The 16409-nt window shown below is 47.4% G+C and overlaps 1 protein-coding gene across 1 annotated transcript in view; it reads left to right on the top strand.

Annotated features, from left to right (window-relative positions):
• The first annotated feature begins 15678 nt into the window (after window positions 1-15678).
• The window catches only part of LOC141133583 (alpha-2,8-sialyltransferase 8E-like), a 53527-nt gene continuing 52796 nt past the window's right edge, over window positions 15679-16409 (top strand). Inside the window, exon 1 of the mRNA XM_073623045.1 lies at window positions 15679-16300. Within this exon, the coding sequence (XP_073479146.1) occupies window positions 16194-16300 (107 nt within the window). The 5' untranslated portion in view covers window positions 15679-16193. The remainder of the gene's footprint in view (window positions 16301-16409) is intronic.

Here is a 16409-nt window from a genome sequence, read left to right as displayed (position 1 = left end):
CGCAGGGCAGTGGGGTTCTCTCTCTGATGGTGTTCCCTCAGCACTGTCCTCTCCCTCTGGAGTCCTGGGTGTACTTCCCTGAAAGCTTTCCCAGGCTCCTGTCTCTCTCTCTCTCTCCCATTCAGTTGAGAATGCTGTGTGGGCTACAGTATCCGTGTTACAGTGGGGCTGCCAGTCCTCGGGACTACATGTCCCACAATCCTCTTCTTTGCTCCTTTTTTTTTCTTCTCTGGCCGATATGAAGGCAGGGGAAGAAACATAGTGCGCCGCTCACTAGTACAGCAGCGCGCGGAAGGAGGAGAGGGAGAGGGGCTGCAGTGGCGTCACTAGGGTTGGTGTCACCCAGTGCGGTAAAACATGGTGTCACCCCCTCCACCAACTATAGTTGCCCCTCAGTACAGGCCCCCCTCCACTAAGTGAAGACCCCCCACTAAGTATAAACCCCTCGCTCAGTACAGACCCCCATCAGTATAGACCCCCTCTCAGGACAAACCACCCCCCTCCATTAGTACAGACCCCCCAGAACAAACCACCCCCCCTCCATTAGTACAGACCCCCCATAACAAATCACCCCCCCTCTATTAGTACAGACCCCCCCAAAACAAACCACCTCCCTCCATTAGTACAGACCCTCCAGAACAAACCACCCCCCCTATTAGTACAGACCCCCCCAGAACAAACCACCCCCCTCTATTAGTACAGATCCCCCGACAAACCACCCCCCTGCATTAGTACAGACCCCCCAGCCAAACTACCTCCCCTACATTAGTACAGACCCCCCAGGACAAACCACCCCCCTACATTAGTATAGACCACCCCCAGAACAAACCACCCCTCCCTACATTAGTATAGACCCCCCCAGGAGGAAACCACCCCCCTACATTAGTATAGACCCCAGGACAAATCACCCCCCCTACATTAGTATAGACCCCCCAAGACAAACCACCCCCCTACATTACTATAGACCCCCCCAGGACAAAGCACCCCCCTACATTAGTATAGACCCCCCAAGACAAACCACCCCCCCTACATTACTATAGACCCCCCAGGACAAACCACCCCCCTACATTACTATAGACCCCCCAGGAAAAACCACCCCCCCTACATTAGTATAGACCCCCCAAGACAAACCACCCCCCCTACATTACTATAGACCCCCCAGGACAAACCATCCCCCTACATTAGTATAGACCCCCCAGGACAAACCACCCCCCCTACATTAGTATAGACCCCCAGGACACACCACCCCCCCTACATTAGTATAGACCCCCCCAGGACAAACCACCCCCCCTACATTAGTATAGACCCCCAGGACACACCACCCCCCTACATTACTATAGACCCCCAAGGACAAACACCTCCCCCTACATTAGTATAGACCCCCCAGGACAAACCACCCCCCTACATTACTATAGACCCCCCAGGACAAACCCCTCCCCCTACATTAGTATAGACCCCCCAGGACAAACCACCCCCCTACATTACTATAGACCCCCCAGGACAAACCCCTCCCTCTACATTAGTATAGACCCCCCAGGACAAACCACCCCCCCTACATTACTATAGACCCCCCCAGGACAAACCACCCCCCCTACATTACTATAGACCCCCCCAGGACAAACCACCCCCCCTACATTAGTATAGACCCCCAGGACACACCCCCCCCTACATTAGTATAGACCCCCCCAGGACAAACCACCCCCCCTACATTACTATAGACCCCCCAGGACAAACCACCCCCTCTACATTAGTATAGACCCCCAGGACAACCCCCCCTACATTAGTATAGACCCCCAGGACACACCACCCCCCCTACATTAGTATAGACCCCCCCAGGACAAACCACCCCCCCTACATTACTATAGACCCCCCAGGACAAACCACCCCCCCCGTACATTAGGTTGATTTAAAACACCCGGGCGGCAGCTGGAGAGGAGAGGACAGTGTGCAGCCGCGCCGCCCGGGTGAAGTGTGTCAGGCTTGGGAAGCATGCGTCAGGGAGGTCGGAGGAGGAGAACTGTCTGAAGTGGAACACGTTGGGCACGGGCACGGGCCGCCCCCCCCCCCAGTGACGTCAGTCACTTTTTTGCGCGGCTGGTCTCTCACACAGAGACAGCCGCTCCGATCTAATTTCGCTCTCCTCCTCTGACAGGAGGAGGGAGGAGGGAGGGGGGATGGGCTTCGGCACTCGGCAGGTCGAGGCGGCGACCAGCAGAGAGCCGCCTACGGACAAGGAAGAGGAGGAGGAGAAGGGAGGGGAGCACTCTGGCGCTTCAGCGCCCCCACCTCTGTGGCGCCTGGGTGCACTGCACCCCGTGCACCCCGTCCAGGATCGTCCCTGCTGACAGCCCTGGGTGGCAGGGACTAAAAAAAATAGTGAATTGTATCACTTAGGTGGCCCCCTTCTCCACCGCTCCTCTCTTGACAAACAGAAGCCTCAAAATTACGTTTTCCATGACGCTGTAACCTACCAGAGTCGGGAAAAGCATTAGATAGATTCCTCTTTAAGGTGTCCTTAAGAGATTTTATCTTCTGCACCCTCTGTGGGTTCGGGATGAGTCCTGAGACTTTCCCCTTGTAACGGTGGTCAAGGAAATTGTCAACCAATGGTGATCCTTCTCCTTGATGCCACATATTCTTGGGTCCTTTCGCAGGCTTTAAAGCATGTGGGAGCCCATGAATCGCGAGTTTGCGGAGGCATGAGAAGGAGACTCCCCTGGGTCACTGAGGATTACAGTATCTGGAACTGCCTCCCCCCAGCCACATACTACTCCCGAGGGTTCTGGGGATGGAAAACCATCTCTTAAAGCAATACTTCAGTCATTTTTCATCTTTGTATCTATTAAAACCTCTGCCCTTGTTGTTTTAACTTTGCATAGTAAAACATTTTTTTTTCTGGCAGTAAATACCTTATACAGCCCAGTTCATGTTTCTTGTCTGGTAAAAAGCCTAGGCTTATGACATCATGCACAGCTCTTTCCCTCACTCTCCTGAGAGTTTGCCAGGAAGGGAGGGGGGGTGAGTCATACGAGGGCCAATGAGAGCTGCAGAGCTGAAGGTGTGCCTCTGTGTGTCTGTGTAAATCCAGGAACTGAACAGGCAGCAGCTTCAGCTGCCCACAGATAAAATGGATTCAGCCAGACTCAGTGGAGTGAGATTTCTGCAGCATATTTGGCAAGTACAGAATCACAGTATATATAAAATAATATAAAGTGGTTGGAGGGAAGCTGCACAATGGCAAAGATGTTTTTATTACAAATTATGTGAGCAGACTGCAGTTCCTCTTTAAGGTTTGACCTATGTCTTCCTCTGCTTCAGTGCCTCCAAAACTGCCAGAGTCCTCCTCCTCTTCCCTCTCCTTGAGAGTAAAGGAAGTCCTCCTGTTCCTCCTCCCTTTGCTCTGCCTCGAGTGCCCTGTCCATAATGCAAAGCAGAGTCTGCTCCAGCAGGAACACAACAGGGATTGTGTCACTGATGCATGCATTGTCATGGCTCACCATCCTTGTGGCCTCCTCAAATGGTGACAGTAGGGATGGTCCTGATGTTTAAGCCAAGCGTAAGTTCAACTCGAACATCGGGTGTTCGTTTGTTAGTAGAACAAACAAGCATATTGGGTGTTCGCAGCCAATTCGAGCGCCGCAGAGTGCCCCATAATGCACTGCGAGATTGCAGTGCATTGACGGCTGCTGATTGGCCAAAGCATGCACCTGACCTGCATGTTTTGGCCAATCACAACGTGATCTGCTGTGAGAGCCATGATTGGCAGGGTGCCTTGGGTCAATCATGGCTCAGGGGCTAAGTCCACGCCCCACACTATATGACGCTGCTGACCGTATATAGTATTTATAAATGGAGATTATGCAGGGTATTTAGTGTAGTGTAGTGTGCGGTCAGCTTAGTGTATATAACAGTGTAAGGCAAAGTATATAACAGTGTACTGCAGAGTATATAGTACAATGTAGGGCAGAGTATATAGCACAGTGTACTGCATAGTATATAGCACAGTGTAGGGCAGAGTATATAACACAGCATACTGCAGAGTATATAGCACAGTGTAGGGCAGAGTATATAGCAAAGTGTACTGCGGAGTATATAGCACAGTGTAGGGCAGAGTATATAACACAGTGTATATATAATACAATTAATAGTATTTAGTTCAGTCTGTATAGTATACTGTATATAAGGCAGTTCAGAGTATATAGTGCAGTCTGTATAGTATATATAATGCAGTTCAGAGAATATAGTGCAGTCTGTATAGTATATATAATGCAGTTCAGAGTATATAGTGCAGTCCATATAGTATATATAATGCAGTTCAGAGTATATAGCGCAGTCCATATAGTATATATAATGCAGTTCAGAGTATATAGTGCAGTCCGTATAGTATATATAATGCAGTTCAGAGTATATAGTGCAGTTAGTATAGTATATATAATACAGTGCAGGGTATATAGTGCAGTGCATAGTATATAATACAGTGTATTGAAGCCTAATTATAGGCTTGCCTGTAGTAAAAAGTAGTTGTAAAGGGTTTACAACCACTTTAATGTGCAGTAATGCATTGAGATACTGTATACTGCGTTAAACATACAGAAATGCAGTATCTCATAAAAGTGAATACACCCCTCACATTTTTGTAAATATTTTATTCTATCTTTTCATGTGACAACACTGAAGAAATGACACTTTGCTACAATGTAAAGTAGTGAGTGTACAGCTTGTATAACAGTGTAAATTTGCTGTTCCCTCAAAATAAGTCAACACACAGCCATTAATGTCTAAACCGCTGGCAACAAAAGTGAATACACCCCTAAGTGAAAATGTCCAAATTGGGCCCAAAATGTCAATATTTTGTTGGCCACCATTATTTTCCAGCACTGCATTAACCCTCTTGGGCATGGAGTTCACCAGAGATTCACAGGTTGCCACTGTTTGTATGTTTTTTTTTTTTTTTGTGCGGATAAACTTCAATAAAATCTGATTAAAAATATATATATATATAATAATATTTCAGTGCATTACTGCACCTTTAACGCAGTATATTTCAGTGCATTACATGCTATTTAATGCAGTATATTTCAGTGCATTAGTGCACATTTAACGCAGAATATTTCAGTGCATTAGTGCACATTTAACGCAGTATATTTCTGTGCGTTACTGCATGTTTTTCGCAGTATATTTCTGTAGGTTAGTGCGCGTTTAACGCAGCATATTTCAGTGCGTTACTGCACGTTTAACACAGTATATTCCAGTGCGTTCGTGTGCATTTAACGCAGTATATTTCAATGCGTTACTGCGTGTTTAATGCAGTATATTTCTGTGCATTACTGCACGTTTAACGCAGTATATTTCTGTGCATTATTGCACATTTAACACAGTATACTGTATATGATACACTAAAGGGTGCCCCATATGTCTATGTGTCAGGAAAACTGAGTTCATGCCCATGCTCAAAGAACTGTGCACATGCACAGAATGGTCCTCCAGAACTGTGCACGGAATCAGGGCCATTAGCGCGCTCATGAGCATGAACATGCATGTTTGAATTTACTTTGTCGCCCAGTGGCATATTTAAAGCACTGCAAGATCGAGATCATTGTTGAGTGGTCATCAGCTGCTGTGACCTGTGACCAAACCCTGCTTGATCCTGTGATATACTCAGTTTGCCTTCTGACTACTCGGTTTGCCTTCTGACTACACCTGATCTCAATCCCTCAAGTATCTGACCTCTGGCTTGTTTTTTTACTCCGCACCCTGCTAATGCCTTATGCCGTGTACACACGGGTGGACTTTTCGACCGGACTGGTCCGACGGACCGAATCCAGCGGACAATCCAACCGTGTGTGGGCTCCATCGGACCTGCAGCAGACTTTTTCGGTCAAAAATCTGACGGACTTTAGATTTGAAACATGTTTCAAATCTTTCCGACGGACTTGAGTCCGGTCCAAAAATCCGCTCGTCTGTATGCTAGTCTGACGGACGAAAACCCACGCTAGGGCAGCTATTGGCTACCGGCTATCAACTTCCTTATTTTAGTCCGGTCATACGTCATCACGTACGAATCCGTTGGACTTTGGTGTGATCGGATGCAGGCAAGTCCATTCGTTCAAAAGTTCGTCGGAAATCCATCAAAAGTCCGTCAAAAATCCGTTGAAAGTCCGTCGGAAAGTCCGTTGGACCAGTCCAGTCGAAAAGTCCGCCCGTGTGTACGCGGCATTAGACTCGCCATCTTCCCATGTGACACTAACCTTGACCATGCTCCTGTTTACGCTCTTGTCTTCTGAATCTATACCTCTGCTGCTCGCCCATTGCCAGCTTCTGCCTGGTTGACCATGTTCCTGCCTTCTGCTTCTGCAAGTCCCTTGACAACACCTGACTTGAGTTCCTGTTCTTCAGCTTCTACGTCATTGCAAGCTCTCCTTCTTCTGCTGGCAAGGACTTAGTACAAGTGCCCATGCCAGTCCATGTCCTGTCCTAACCTGTCATTAATCTCAGGAAACAAACAAGACAGAAGGTGTAAGGGAGAGCCCTCTCATCAGGTCGGTCTCTACCAGTACATGACACTATAAATCTATAAAATATATATTTAGATATTATTCAGGTTTTTGGATACTGATCTATCTGTAAGTGGTGGGTCTAAAAATCTTGGTGAATGGTCCGATATCTCAACGGCAACATGGGCCAGGTGCGCCAAGTGTAGCGTGGAGTACACATGACCCTCAGGGTAAACCTGTTGTGGGCAGTCGAACGTAGTCAGTGTGAGAGGTAGGGTGACATTGCAATGAAGCAATGAGTGAACATCAAGTTCTACTACAATTTGCGGAAAATGGTGATGGAGTTGCATAAAATGTTTGTGCAAGTGTATGGGATGGAAGATTTGAGCGGAAAATTTGTTTAAGACTGGTTCAAGGGCTTTTGCAACTGGAAGGAAACGTCTGAGGATAAGCCACGTTCGGGTCAGCCATCGACAAGTAGAACCCCAGACATGATCCAGTGAATGTGACAAATGCTGGCACAAGATTGGCGACTGACTCTATGTTTTATGGCAAAGGAATTGGGCATTAACAAGGACACGGTGCACACCATCGTCCCTGAAGATTTGAGTAAGTGGAAAATCTGTTCCCGGTTTGTGCCGCACAAGCTGACAGATGAACAGAAAGAAAAAGGGATGGAAACCTCTGGAGATTTCATTACCCTGTGTGACCAGGATCCATGTTTTCTGTGAACCATTGTCACAGGGGATGAGACCTGATACTACCAGTTTGATCCAGAATCCAAGAAACAATAGATGAAATGGCATTTACCGTCTTCCCTGTGACCCAGAAAGAGTCGCCTGCAAAAGTCCAAAGTCAAGACAATGTTGATCGCCTTCTTGGCAGCAATCCAAGAATATGTGACAGCGGTTCTGCATTCGCTTCCTAAAGATACCTTTGCTAACAGTTTCCAGAATCTTTATGAACGTTGCCAAAAATGTGTTGTGACGGATGGCAATTGTTTTGAAAGCCAATGAAGGTAATTTGTTTGTATCTTCTGTCTTGTTTGTTTTATAGCATTCAACAAACCTTTTATGCCGCGTACACACGAGCGGACTTTACGGCAGACTTTGCCCGGCAGACTTTTCGACGGACTTTACGACGGACTTTCTGAATGAACGGACTTGCCTACACACAATCCACCAAAGTCCGTCGAATTCGTACGTGATGACGTACGACCGGACTAAAACAAGGAAGTTCATAGCCAGTAGCCAATAGCTGCCCTAACGTGGCTTTTTGTCCGTCGAACTAGCATATAGACGAGCAGACTTTTCGACCGGACTCGATTTCGACGGATTGATTTAAAACATGTTTCAAATCTAAGTCCGTCCAACTTTTGAGAAAACAAAGTCCGCTGGAGCCCACACACGATCGAATTGTCTGACGAAATCCAGTCCGCCGGGCAAAGTCTGCCATAAAGTCCGCTCGTGTGTACGCAGCACTAGACACACCTCGTAAACATGTTGGGTAAAAAACAAACATTGTAAAACAATATACTTTATAGGTTGGGTTTACCTGTCCTGAAGAAATGAGCAAGACCCGAGAAACACATAGACATATGGGACACACATTTGAAATCATTTATCCTGTGTGGTTATGATTGTTGGTAGATACTGTATGCATCCAAAAATAAGCATTTTGTAATATGATTGATCATGAAGGTGATTTTTAGATTATATGGAAGTGTGGTGGACCTCCTGTTTTTGGGAAATTACCGTATTTATCGGCGTATAACATGCATTTTTTCCCCTTAAAATCAGGGGAAAATCGTGGGTGCGTGTTATATGCTGATCCCCGCTAATTGTGATCTATCGGCGGCGATCCCCGCCGACATTCACATAGCGTGTAGTTTTTAAATATGGCGCCACGGAGTTCGGAGGGACTTGGCGGCGCTGAACGAGTGCCGCCGAGATCACAGTGACTGGGCGGAGCCGAGATACACATAGCCGAGTGTTCTCGGCTCTTTCCGGCGCCGCTCACAGTCACGCCCTGTCCCGACGATGGACCTATGTTATGTCCATCATAGGGCGGGACTGGGCGTGACTGTGAGCGGCAGTGAGAAGAGCCGAGTACACTCAGCTATGTGTATCTCGGCTCCGCCAGTCACTGTGATCTCGGCGACGCTCGTTCAGCTCCGCCGAGTCCCTCTGAACTCCGCGCCGCCATATTTAAAACTACATGCTTTGTGTATGTCGGCGGCGATCATGTAATGGACACTGGGGGCAAGGCTTCACTGATCACTGGGGCAAGGCTGCACTGGGGCAAGGCTGCACTGACAAGGCTGCACTGGGGCAAAGCTGCACTGACAAGGCTGCACTGTGGCAAAGCTGCACTGACAATTCTGCACTGGGGCAAAGCTTCACTGACAAGGCTGCACTGGGGCAAAGCTGCACTGACAAGGCTGCAATGGACACTGGGGCAAGGCTGCACTCACACTGACAAGGCTGCAGATGGACACGATAACGCTGCATTGATGGGCATTTAAATGTAAGTTTTTTTCCTTAAACTTCCCACCTAAAAGTTTTTTTCCTTAAAATTCCCTCCTAAACTTGGGGTGCGTGTTATGCGCCGCCGCGTGTTATACGCCGATAAATACGGTAATATACAGTACAGTAAAACCTTGGATTGCGAGCATAATTTGTTCTGGAAACATGCTTGTAATCCAAAGCACTTTTATATCAAAGTGAATTTCCCCATAAGAAATAATGGAAACTCAGATGATTCGTTCCACAACCATTTATTCATAGGTCTTTCAGTTTAGAGTCCATATAAAAAGATTATAGCATATGTGATAGGTTGTGTAACCATAAAATGTCCATCCACGAGCCTCCACGAGGGGATTAGAAGCAAAATCCAGCAGGAGCTCCAGAGTATAAAAGAAAAGAGAGGAGCCTTTAAGTGTAACAATATGGATACATTTAATAAAGGTCTAACATTTAGCAGCTAACATGGTTGACTAAACAAGGCACATCTAAATATGCAAGCACCTGGGGTAGAGCTGGAGTAAAGCTGTCCACATAGACCATCCTCCGGACCACCGACTCTCATCGCTGTCCATCTACAATCGTGACCGGGAAGACTACCCTGCAGTAGAGCGATTTGAAAGCGAGGCTTGAAGCGCTCATGGAGCTCAGCGTGGAGGGGATGACGTCGATGGTGGTGTGGAGGATGGTCTATGTGGACAGCTCTACCCCAGATGCCTGCATACTTAGATGTGCCTGTTTTAATCATCAACCATGTGAGTCGCTAAATGTTGTACCTTCATTAAATGTAACCATATTGCTACACTTAGAGGCGCCTGTCCTCTTTTATACTCAGTTGTGCCTTGACGCTACATGTATATCAAGACATCGCTTGTATATCAAGTCAAAATTTATGAACACATTTTGCTTGTCTTGCAAAACGCTCTCAAACCAAGTTACTCTCTATGTTCATTAAATGATATGATGATTATAGCTGCATGTGTTGATATGCTTGACAACCTCAATTTACTTGTACAGACCTGTTTGATCGCAATTGGCTAGCATCAGGACAGTATGCAAGCACTTGAATAGGCAACAAATAAAAAGAGACATCTTGCAAAATAAAATTAGAATGAGAGAACCAGAGTCTTGAAATAAAGTGCATCAACCAAGTGTTGTATCATGCATCAGATACGAAAGCTAGGAAATGGTAGTGGAATAAATACACAGAAGTAGGTTATGGGAATGGGAAGTTATACATAATCTTCTTGAGAAGAAAGCCTTATCTCAGCCACAAGTCCAAGAACTGGAAAAATTGTTGACTATCTCAGATAGCATCAGCCTTGGCACTTACAGTAGATGAAAAAAGTCATGTGTGAGAGAAAATTAACATTCTCTCTCATGTCCTGCATCAAAAACAAGAGAACTTAGAACATAGGTTAATCCAGGACATGGGTCAAAAGTCAACAGCTTTTGATTCTCCATTTTACATCTTAAGCTGGCCATACATTAGTAGAATTTCATTCGAAAATTTTCATTTGCAGAATGTTTGTTCAATTCTAATTGTAAGTGGGGTCAAATCAGTGGCGGCTGGTGTTCAATATTTTGGGGTGGCAAGCAAACCCCTCACTTGCACCCCCCCCTCGTGGGAGACGGACGGGAAGGCAGTGATCGGAGGCCTTCCCGTCCGTGATCGGGGTGAGATGAAGAGATGAGATGTGAGATGAGCTTGCCGAGGGAAGAGCCGGGGCTTCCCCTCCCAGCTAAACAGGAGGTGGACCGGATTGGCCGGGAGTCCTAAGAATCCCTAGCCAATCGGGTCTCAGGGCCTGCTTCCTGATTGACTGGGAGGAGAATTAGGAATTGGGAAGACAATAGCGAATAATAATTCACTATTGTCACACAACTGGGTGGACTCAGGGCGCAGAGCCCCAAGCCCATCCTTTTTTGAAGCCAATTAGAGCCTCCCGCTCTAATCATGCGCTTCAAAAAAAACAAAAAAACCCATTGAAATCCATGCATCCGGCACCCTGCATGTAGATTAGGGGCCTGACGCATAGATTGGGGGGGTGGGGGTGGCGCCCCTGCGCCCCTTATGGACGTTCTGTCTCAAATTAATCTCCGTTTTGAGAACATTCGATGGAGCTGGGTGGAAAATTTGTAACAGTTTATAAGGTTTTTGTTCTAGAAGGTCCATTTGTTCCAAAATCTAAAGCAAAAAAAATTCTAAAGGACTTTCAAATGACACTCACTAGGTGGAAAAATAAACTAAATCCAACGATTCTTAAAATTCCCCTCTCCCCTCATTTTACCTATACTGCCTAACCTGTAAAAAAGATCTGATCTCACAACTCCAACTCACCTGTGTCAGTGAGCAGCTTGTAGGCAGGTGCAGTCTGTACTCCCCATTGCAGGTGGCACTTGACCAAAGAGGCATGGTACAATAAGAAGGAAGTTGTGAGGAACTTGGTTCCTCTATGACTTCCTGTAGTCACAGGAGAAAGTAGAACCCAGTGTGACTCGAGTGGCTATCTTGGGTCAGGCAGAGTCTATTTAAGACATTGGCTCCCGGGTTTAGTGCGTTTTTTGCAAGGGGCTACTGTAGAGACAGGGACTGTATTTAGAGCTAGGAAAAGGTTATGGAAAAGTAGGGACAGTGCGGGGACATTGGGGTCAATTCACTAACGTTTACCGCATAGGATAATGCAGTGACGTGACTCATTTGCATAAATGATCACATGTAGTAAATTAAGCCCAATTAAAAAAAATTGGCTATGCAGTATTTTCCTCAAAATGAAAAATGTTGTTTAAAAAGTCCAATTCACAAATGGACCAGAGAGTAAAAAAACATGCAATATTTACCACCAGGGTTTTGCTGGTGGTATCACATGTGGTATTCTTGACAAATAGCTAGTTGCTAAGGAGCGGGCTAGGAAGCCAGCCGCCGCATCCTTAACAATGGATGACTCATCAGCTGTTAGCGTGTTCCCCGCTGACATAGGAATGTAAAAAAAAAAAAATGCAGATAATTAAAGATGATGAAAACAAAACAGCGTGGGATCCCCCAAATGCATACCAGGCCCTTCGGGTCTGGTATGGACTTTAAGGGGAACCCCACGCCAATTTTTTTTTTTAAAGGCATGGGATCCCCCCAAAATCCATATCAGAGCCTTATCTGAGCATGCAGCCTGGCAAGTCAGGAAAGGGGGGGACGAGCGAACGCCCCCTCCTGAACCATACCAGGCCACATGCCCTCAACGTGGGGGTGGGTGCTTTGGACCCGGGGGGGCCCTGCCATGTTGATGGGGACAAGGGCCTCATCCCCACAACCCTGGCCCCCTGCACTCTGCTGGGGGGAGAGAGAGAGAGCCTGGAACCCGGGAAAAAGCTAGGGAAGTGAGCGCTACAGGAGACAGGAAAAATAGAGGACTGTGCTGGGGGAAGCCAGAGAGAGAGCCACACTGTACCGGCACCATCAGAGAGAGAGAGCCACGCTGTACCCGTACCATTAAAAGAGAGCCACACTGCCCAGAACCACCAGAAAGAGAGCCACACTGTACCTGCACCACCAGAGAGAGAGCCATGCTGTACCCACACCACCAGAGAGAGAGCCACACTGCCCAGATCCACTAGAAAGAGAGCCACACTGTACCTGCACCACCAGAGAGAGAGCTATGCTGTACCCACACCACCAGAGAGAGAACCACACTGTACCCGCAAGACCAGAGAGAGAGCCATGCTGTACCTGCACCACCAGAGGGAGAGCCACACTGTACCTGCACCACCAGAGAGAGAGCCACACTGTACCTGCACCACCAGAGAGAGATCCACACTGTACCCGCACCATTAGAGAAAAAGCTACGCTGTACCCACACCATCAGAGAGAGAGCCATGCTGTACCCACACGACAAGAGAGAAAGCCACACTGTACCCACACCACCAGAGAGAGACACACACTGTACCCGCACAACCAGAGAGAGAACCACACTGTATCCACACCACCAGAGAGAGAGCCACGCTGTACCTACACCAACAGAGAGAAAAACATGCTGTACCCGCACCATCAGAGAGAGAGAAACGCAGTACCCACACCACAAGAAAGAGAACCATGCTGTACCTGCACCACCAGAGGGAGAGCCACGCTGCCCAGCACCAACAGAGGGCACCATAAAGCTTCTCTGAGAGAGGGCCACTCTGTATCCGAACCATCAGAAAGAGAGCCACATTGTACCTGCACCAACAGAGAGAGAAACACACTGTACCCGCACCATCAGAGAGAGAGAGCCCCGCTGTACCCACACCACAAGAGGGAGAGAGCCATGCTGTATCTGCACCACCAGAGGGAGAGCCATGCTGTCCAGCACCACCAGAGAGAGCCATGCTGCTGCCCAGAAACACCAGAGAGAGAGCCATGCTGTACCCACACCACCAAAGAGAGAGCCATGCTGCCCAGCACCCCACAAAGAGAGAGCCACGCTGCCCAGCACCACCAGAGAGAGAGCCACACTGCCTAGCACCACCAGAGAGAAAGCTACGCTTCCCAGCACCACCAGAGACAGAGCTACACTGCCCAGCACCACCAGAGAGAGGGCCACGTTGCTGCCCAGCACCACTAAAGTGAGGGCCACATTGCTGCCCAGCACCACCAGAGAGAGAAAGACTGAGCCACTGCCAGGGTACAGATGTGTTACACTAATTACCAGAGTTGACCTGGGCAACCCAGAGTGAGCAAACCTCTAACCAGAGGGATCACTGCTCTAATTTTGCTGAGACCGGTAAGAGGGCCTGTCGGCCATTATCGATTACTGCTCCTAGGGACTGAGAGACATTAGGAAGTGTCTAACTTGTCATCCTCTAGGCCTTATTGACCACTGCAACGCACGCCAACGAGCTCCAATGCTGGGCTGCCGGCCTAAAAATGGTGGGGGGGTTGACATCATGTTTTACCGCACCAGGTGACATCAACGCTAGTGACGCCACTGCTTGTCAGATAGTGGAGGAGGAAGCAGTGCTGGATCTGTAATCTGTATATAAGGTGACAGATAGTGGAGGAGGAAGCGGTGCTGGATCAGTGATCTGTATATAAGGTGACAGATAGTGGAGGAGGAAGCAGTGCTGGATCAGTAATCTGTATATAAGGTGACAGATAGTAGAGGAAGAAGCGGTGCTGGATCAGTAATCTGTATATAAGGTGACAGATAGTGGAGGAGGAAGCGGTGCTGGATCAGTAATCTGTATATAAGGTGACAGATAGTGGAGGAGGAAGCAGTGCTGGATCAGTGATCTGTATATAAGGTGACAGATAGTGGAGGAAGAAGCAGTGCTGGATCAGTGATCTGTATATAAGGTGACAGATAGTGGAGGAGGAAGCGGTGCTGGATCAGTGATCTGTATATAAGGTGTCATATAGTGAAGGAGGAAGCAGTGCTGGATCAGTGATCTGTATATAAGGTGACAGATAGTAGAGGAAGAAGCGGTGCTGGATCAGTAATCTGTATATAAGGTGACAGATAGTAGAGGAAGAAGTGGTGCTGGATCAGTAATCTGTATATAAGGTGACAGATAGTGGAGGAGGAAGCGGTGCTGGACCAGTAATCTGTATATAAGGTGACAGATAGTGGAGGAGGAAGCAGTGCTGGATCAGTGATCTGTATTTAAGGTGACAGAAAGTGGAGGAGGAAGCGGTGCTGGATCAGTGATCTGTATATAAGGTGACAGATAGTGGAGGAGGAAGCGGTGCAGGATCACTGATCTGTATATAAGGTGACATATAGTGGAGGAGGAAGCGGTGCTGGATCAGTAATCTGTATATAGGGTGACAGATAGTGGAGGAGGAACCGGTGCTGGATCAGTGATCTGTATATAAGGTGACAGATAGTGGAGGAGGAAGCAGTGCTGGATCAGTAATCTGTATATAAGGTGACAGATAGTGGAGGAGGAAGCAGTGCTGGATCAGTCATCTGTATATAAGGTGACAGATAGTGGAGGAGGAAGCGGTGCTGGATCAGTGATCTGTATATAAGGTGACAGATAGTGGAGGAGGAAGCGGTGCTGGATCAGTGATCTGTATATAAGGTGACAGATAGTGGAGGAGGAAGCAGTGCTGGATCAGTGATCTGTATATAAGGTGACAGATAGTGGAGGAGGAAGCAGTGCTGGATCAGTAATCTGTATATAAGGTGACAGATAGTGGAGGAGGAAGCTGTGCTGGATCAGTGATCTGTATATAAGGTGACAGATAGTGGAGGAGGAAGCAGTGCTGGATCAGTGATCTGTATATAAGGTGACAGATAGTGGAGGAGGAAGCAGTGCTGGATTAGTGATCTGTATATAAGGTGACAGATAGTGGAGGAGGAAGCAGTGCTGGATCAGTGATCTGTATATAAGGTGAAAGATAGTGGAGGAGGAAGCGGTGCTGGATCAGTAATCTGTATATAAGGTGACAGATAGTGGAGGAGGAAGCAGTGCTGGATCAGTAATCTGTATATAAGGTGACAGATAGTGGAGGAGGAAGCAGTGCTGGATCAGTAATCTGTATATAAGGTGACAGATAGTTTAGACAGAATTGGTGTTGGATCAGTAATTTGTTTTTTAAGGTATCATATAGTGGAGGAGGAAGCAGTGCTCGATCAGTAACCTGTATTTAAGGTGACAGAAAGTGGAGGTAGTGGACAGTGTTGGATGTGTACATGGAATGACTGGTTGTACTTTGTCAGAGAGTGGAGGAGATATAAGTGCTGAATCAATGTTCTCTCCATTAAAGTGACAGTGTGTGCCTTAGCCGGCCTTTATTGCTTGAACCTCCTCCATGGAGGCAAAGTTCAGGAGTTCTCTCACATTGAATTACTGCATAGATTTGGATGTACGACACGGAGCACAGCGAGATTGAAGGAAGAATACACACGCCCTTTGTATGCAGCCAATAGTTGTTAAGCCCGGATTTGGGATTTAAAGTTTGAACTCTCTTCTCTGTATTACTGGCGGTCGGTGGATGGACTGAAAGAGAAAAGGAGTTGGGCAGTGAGCCCAGAAACCTGCTAGCATGGTGGAGAAGATATGGAATTCTTTCATGAAGTTCACATAAAGTTTTATTTATGGTGTGCACTCCTATAGGGGTGAGGTCACTTCTACCAGCAGAGAGTGAAATTACCCAGAGGTATCCCAATCTGCTCCACTACCATCATTGTGTTATACCATAATGGTGAGACGTTACCCTTGGAAGGTCATTCTGGTCCTCAATACTTTGGTGATATGTTACGTCTTCTACCAGAGTCAGCAGAGCCAACCAGAACCTGGACATGACCGGTAAGTCTCTGAGGGTATAGAATACAGAAGGGGTGTGTTGGGCTCCACTTTGTGTATGTGTATGTACAGAGAAAGGCAGAGAGATGATGGAGATGGCATAAGGGCCGTG

Source organism: Aquarana catesbeiana, linkage group LG03 (genome assembly GCF_042186555.1).
Source record: "Aquarana catesbeiana isolate 2022-GZ linkage group LG03, ASM4218655v1, whole genome shotgun sequence".
Classification (NCBI taxonomy): Eukaryota; Metazoa; Chordata; class Amphibia; order Anura; family Ranidae; genus Aquarana; species Aquarana catesbeiana.
This window is presented reverse-complemented; position numbering and strand designations above follow the sequence as displayed.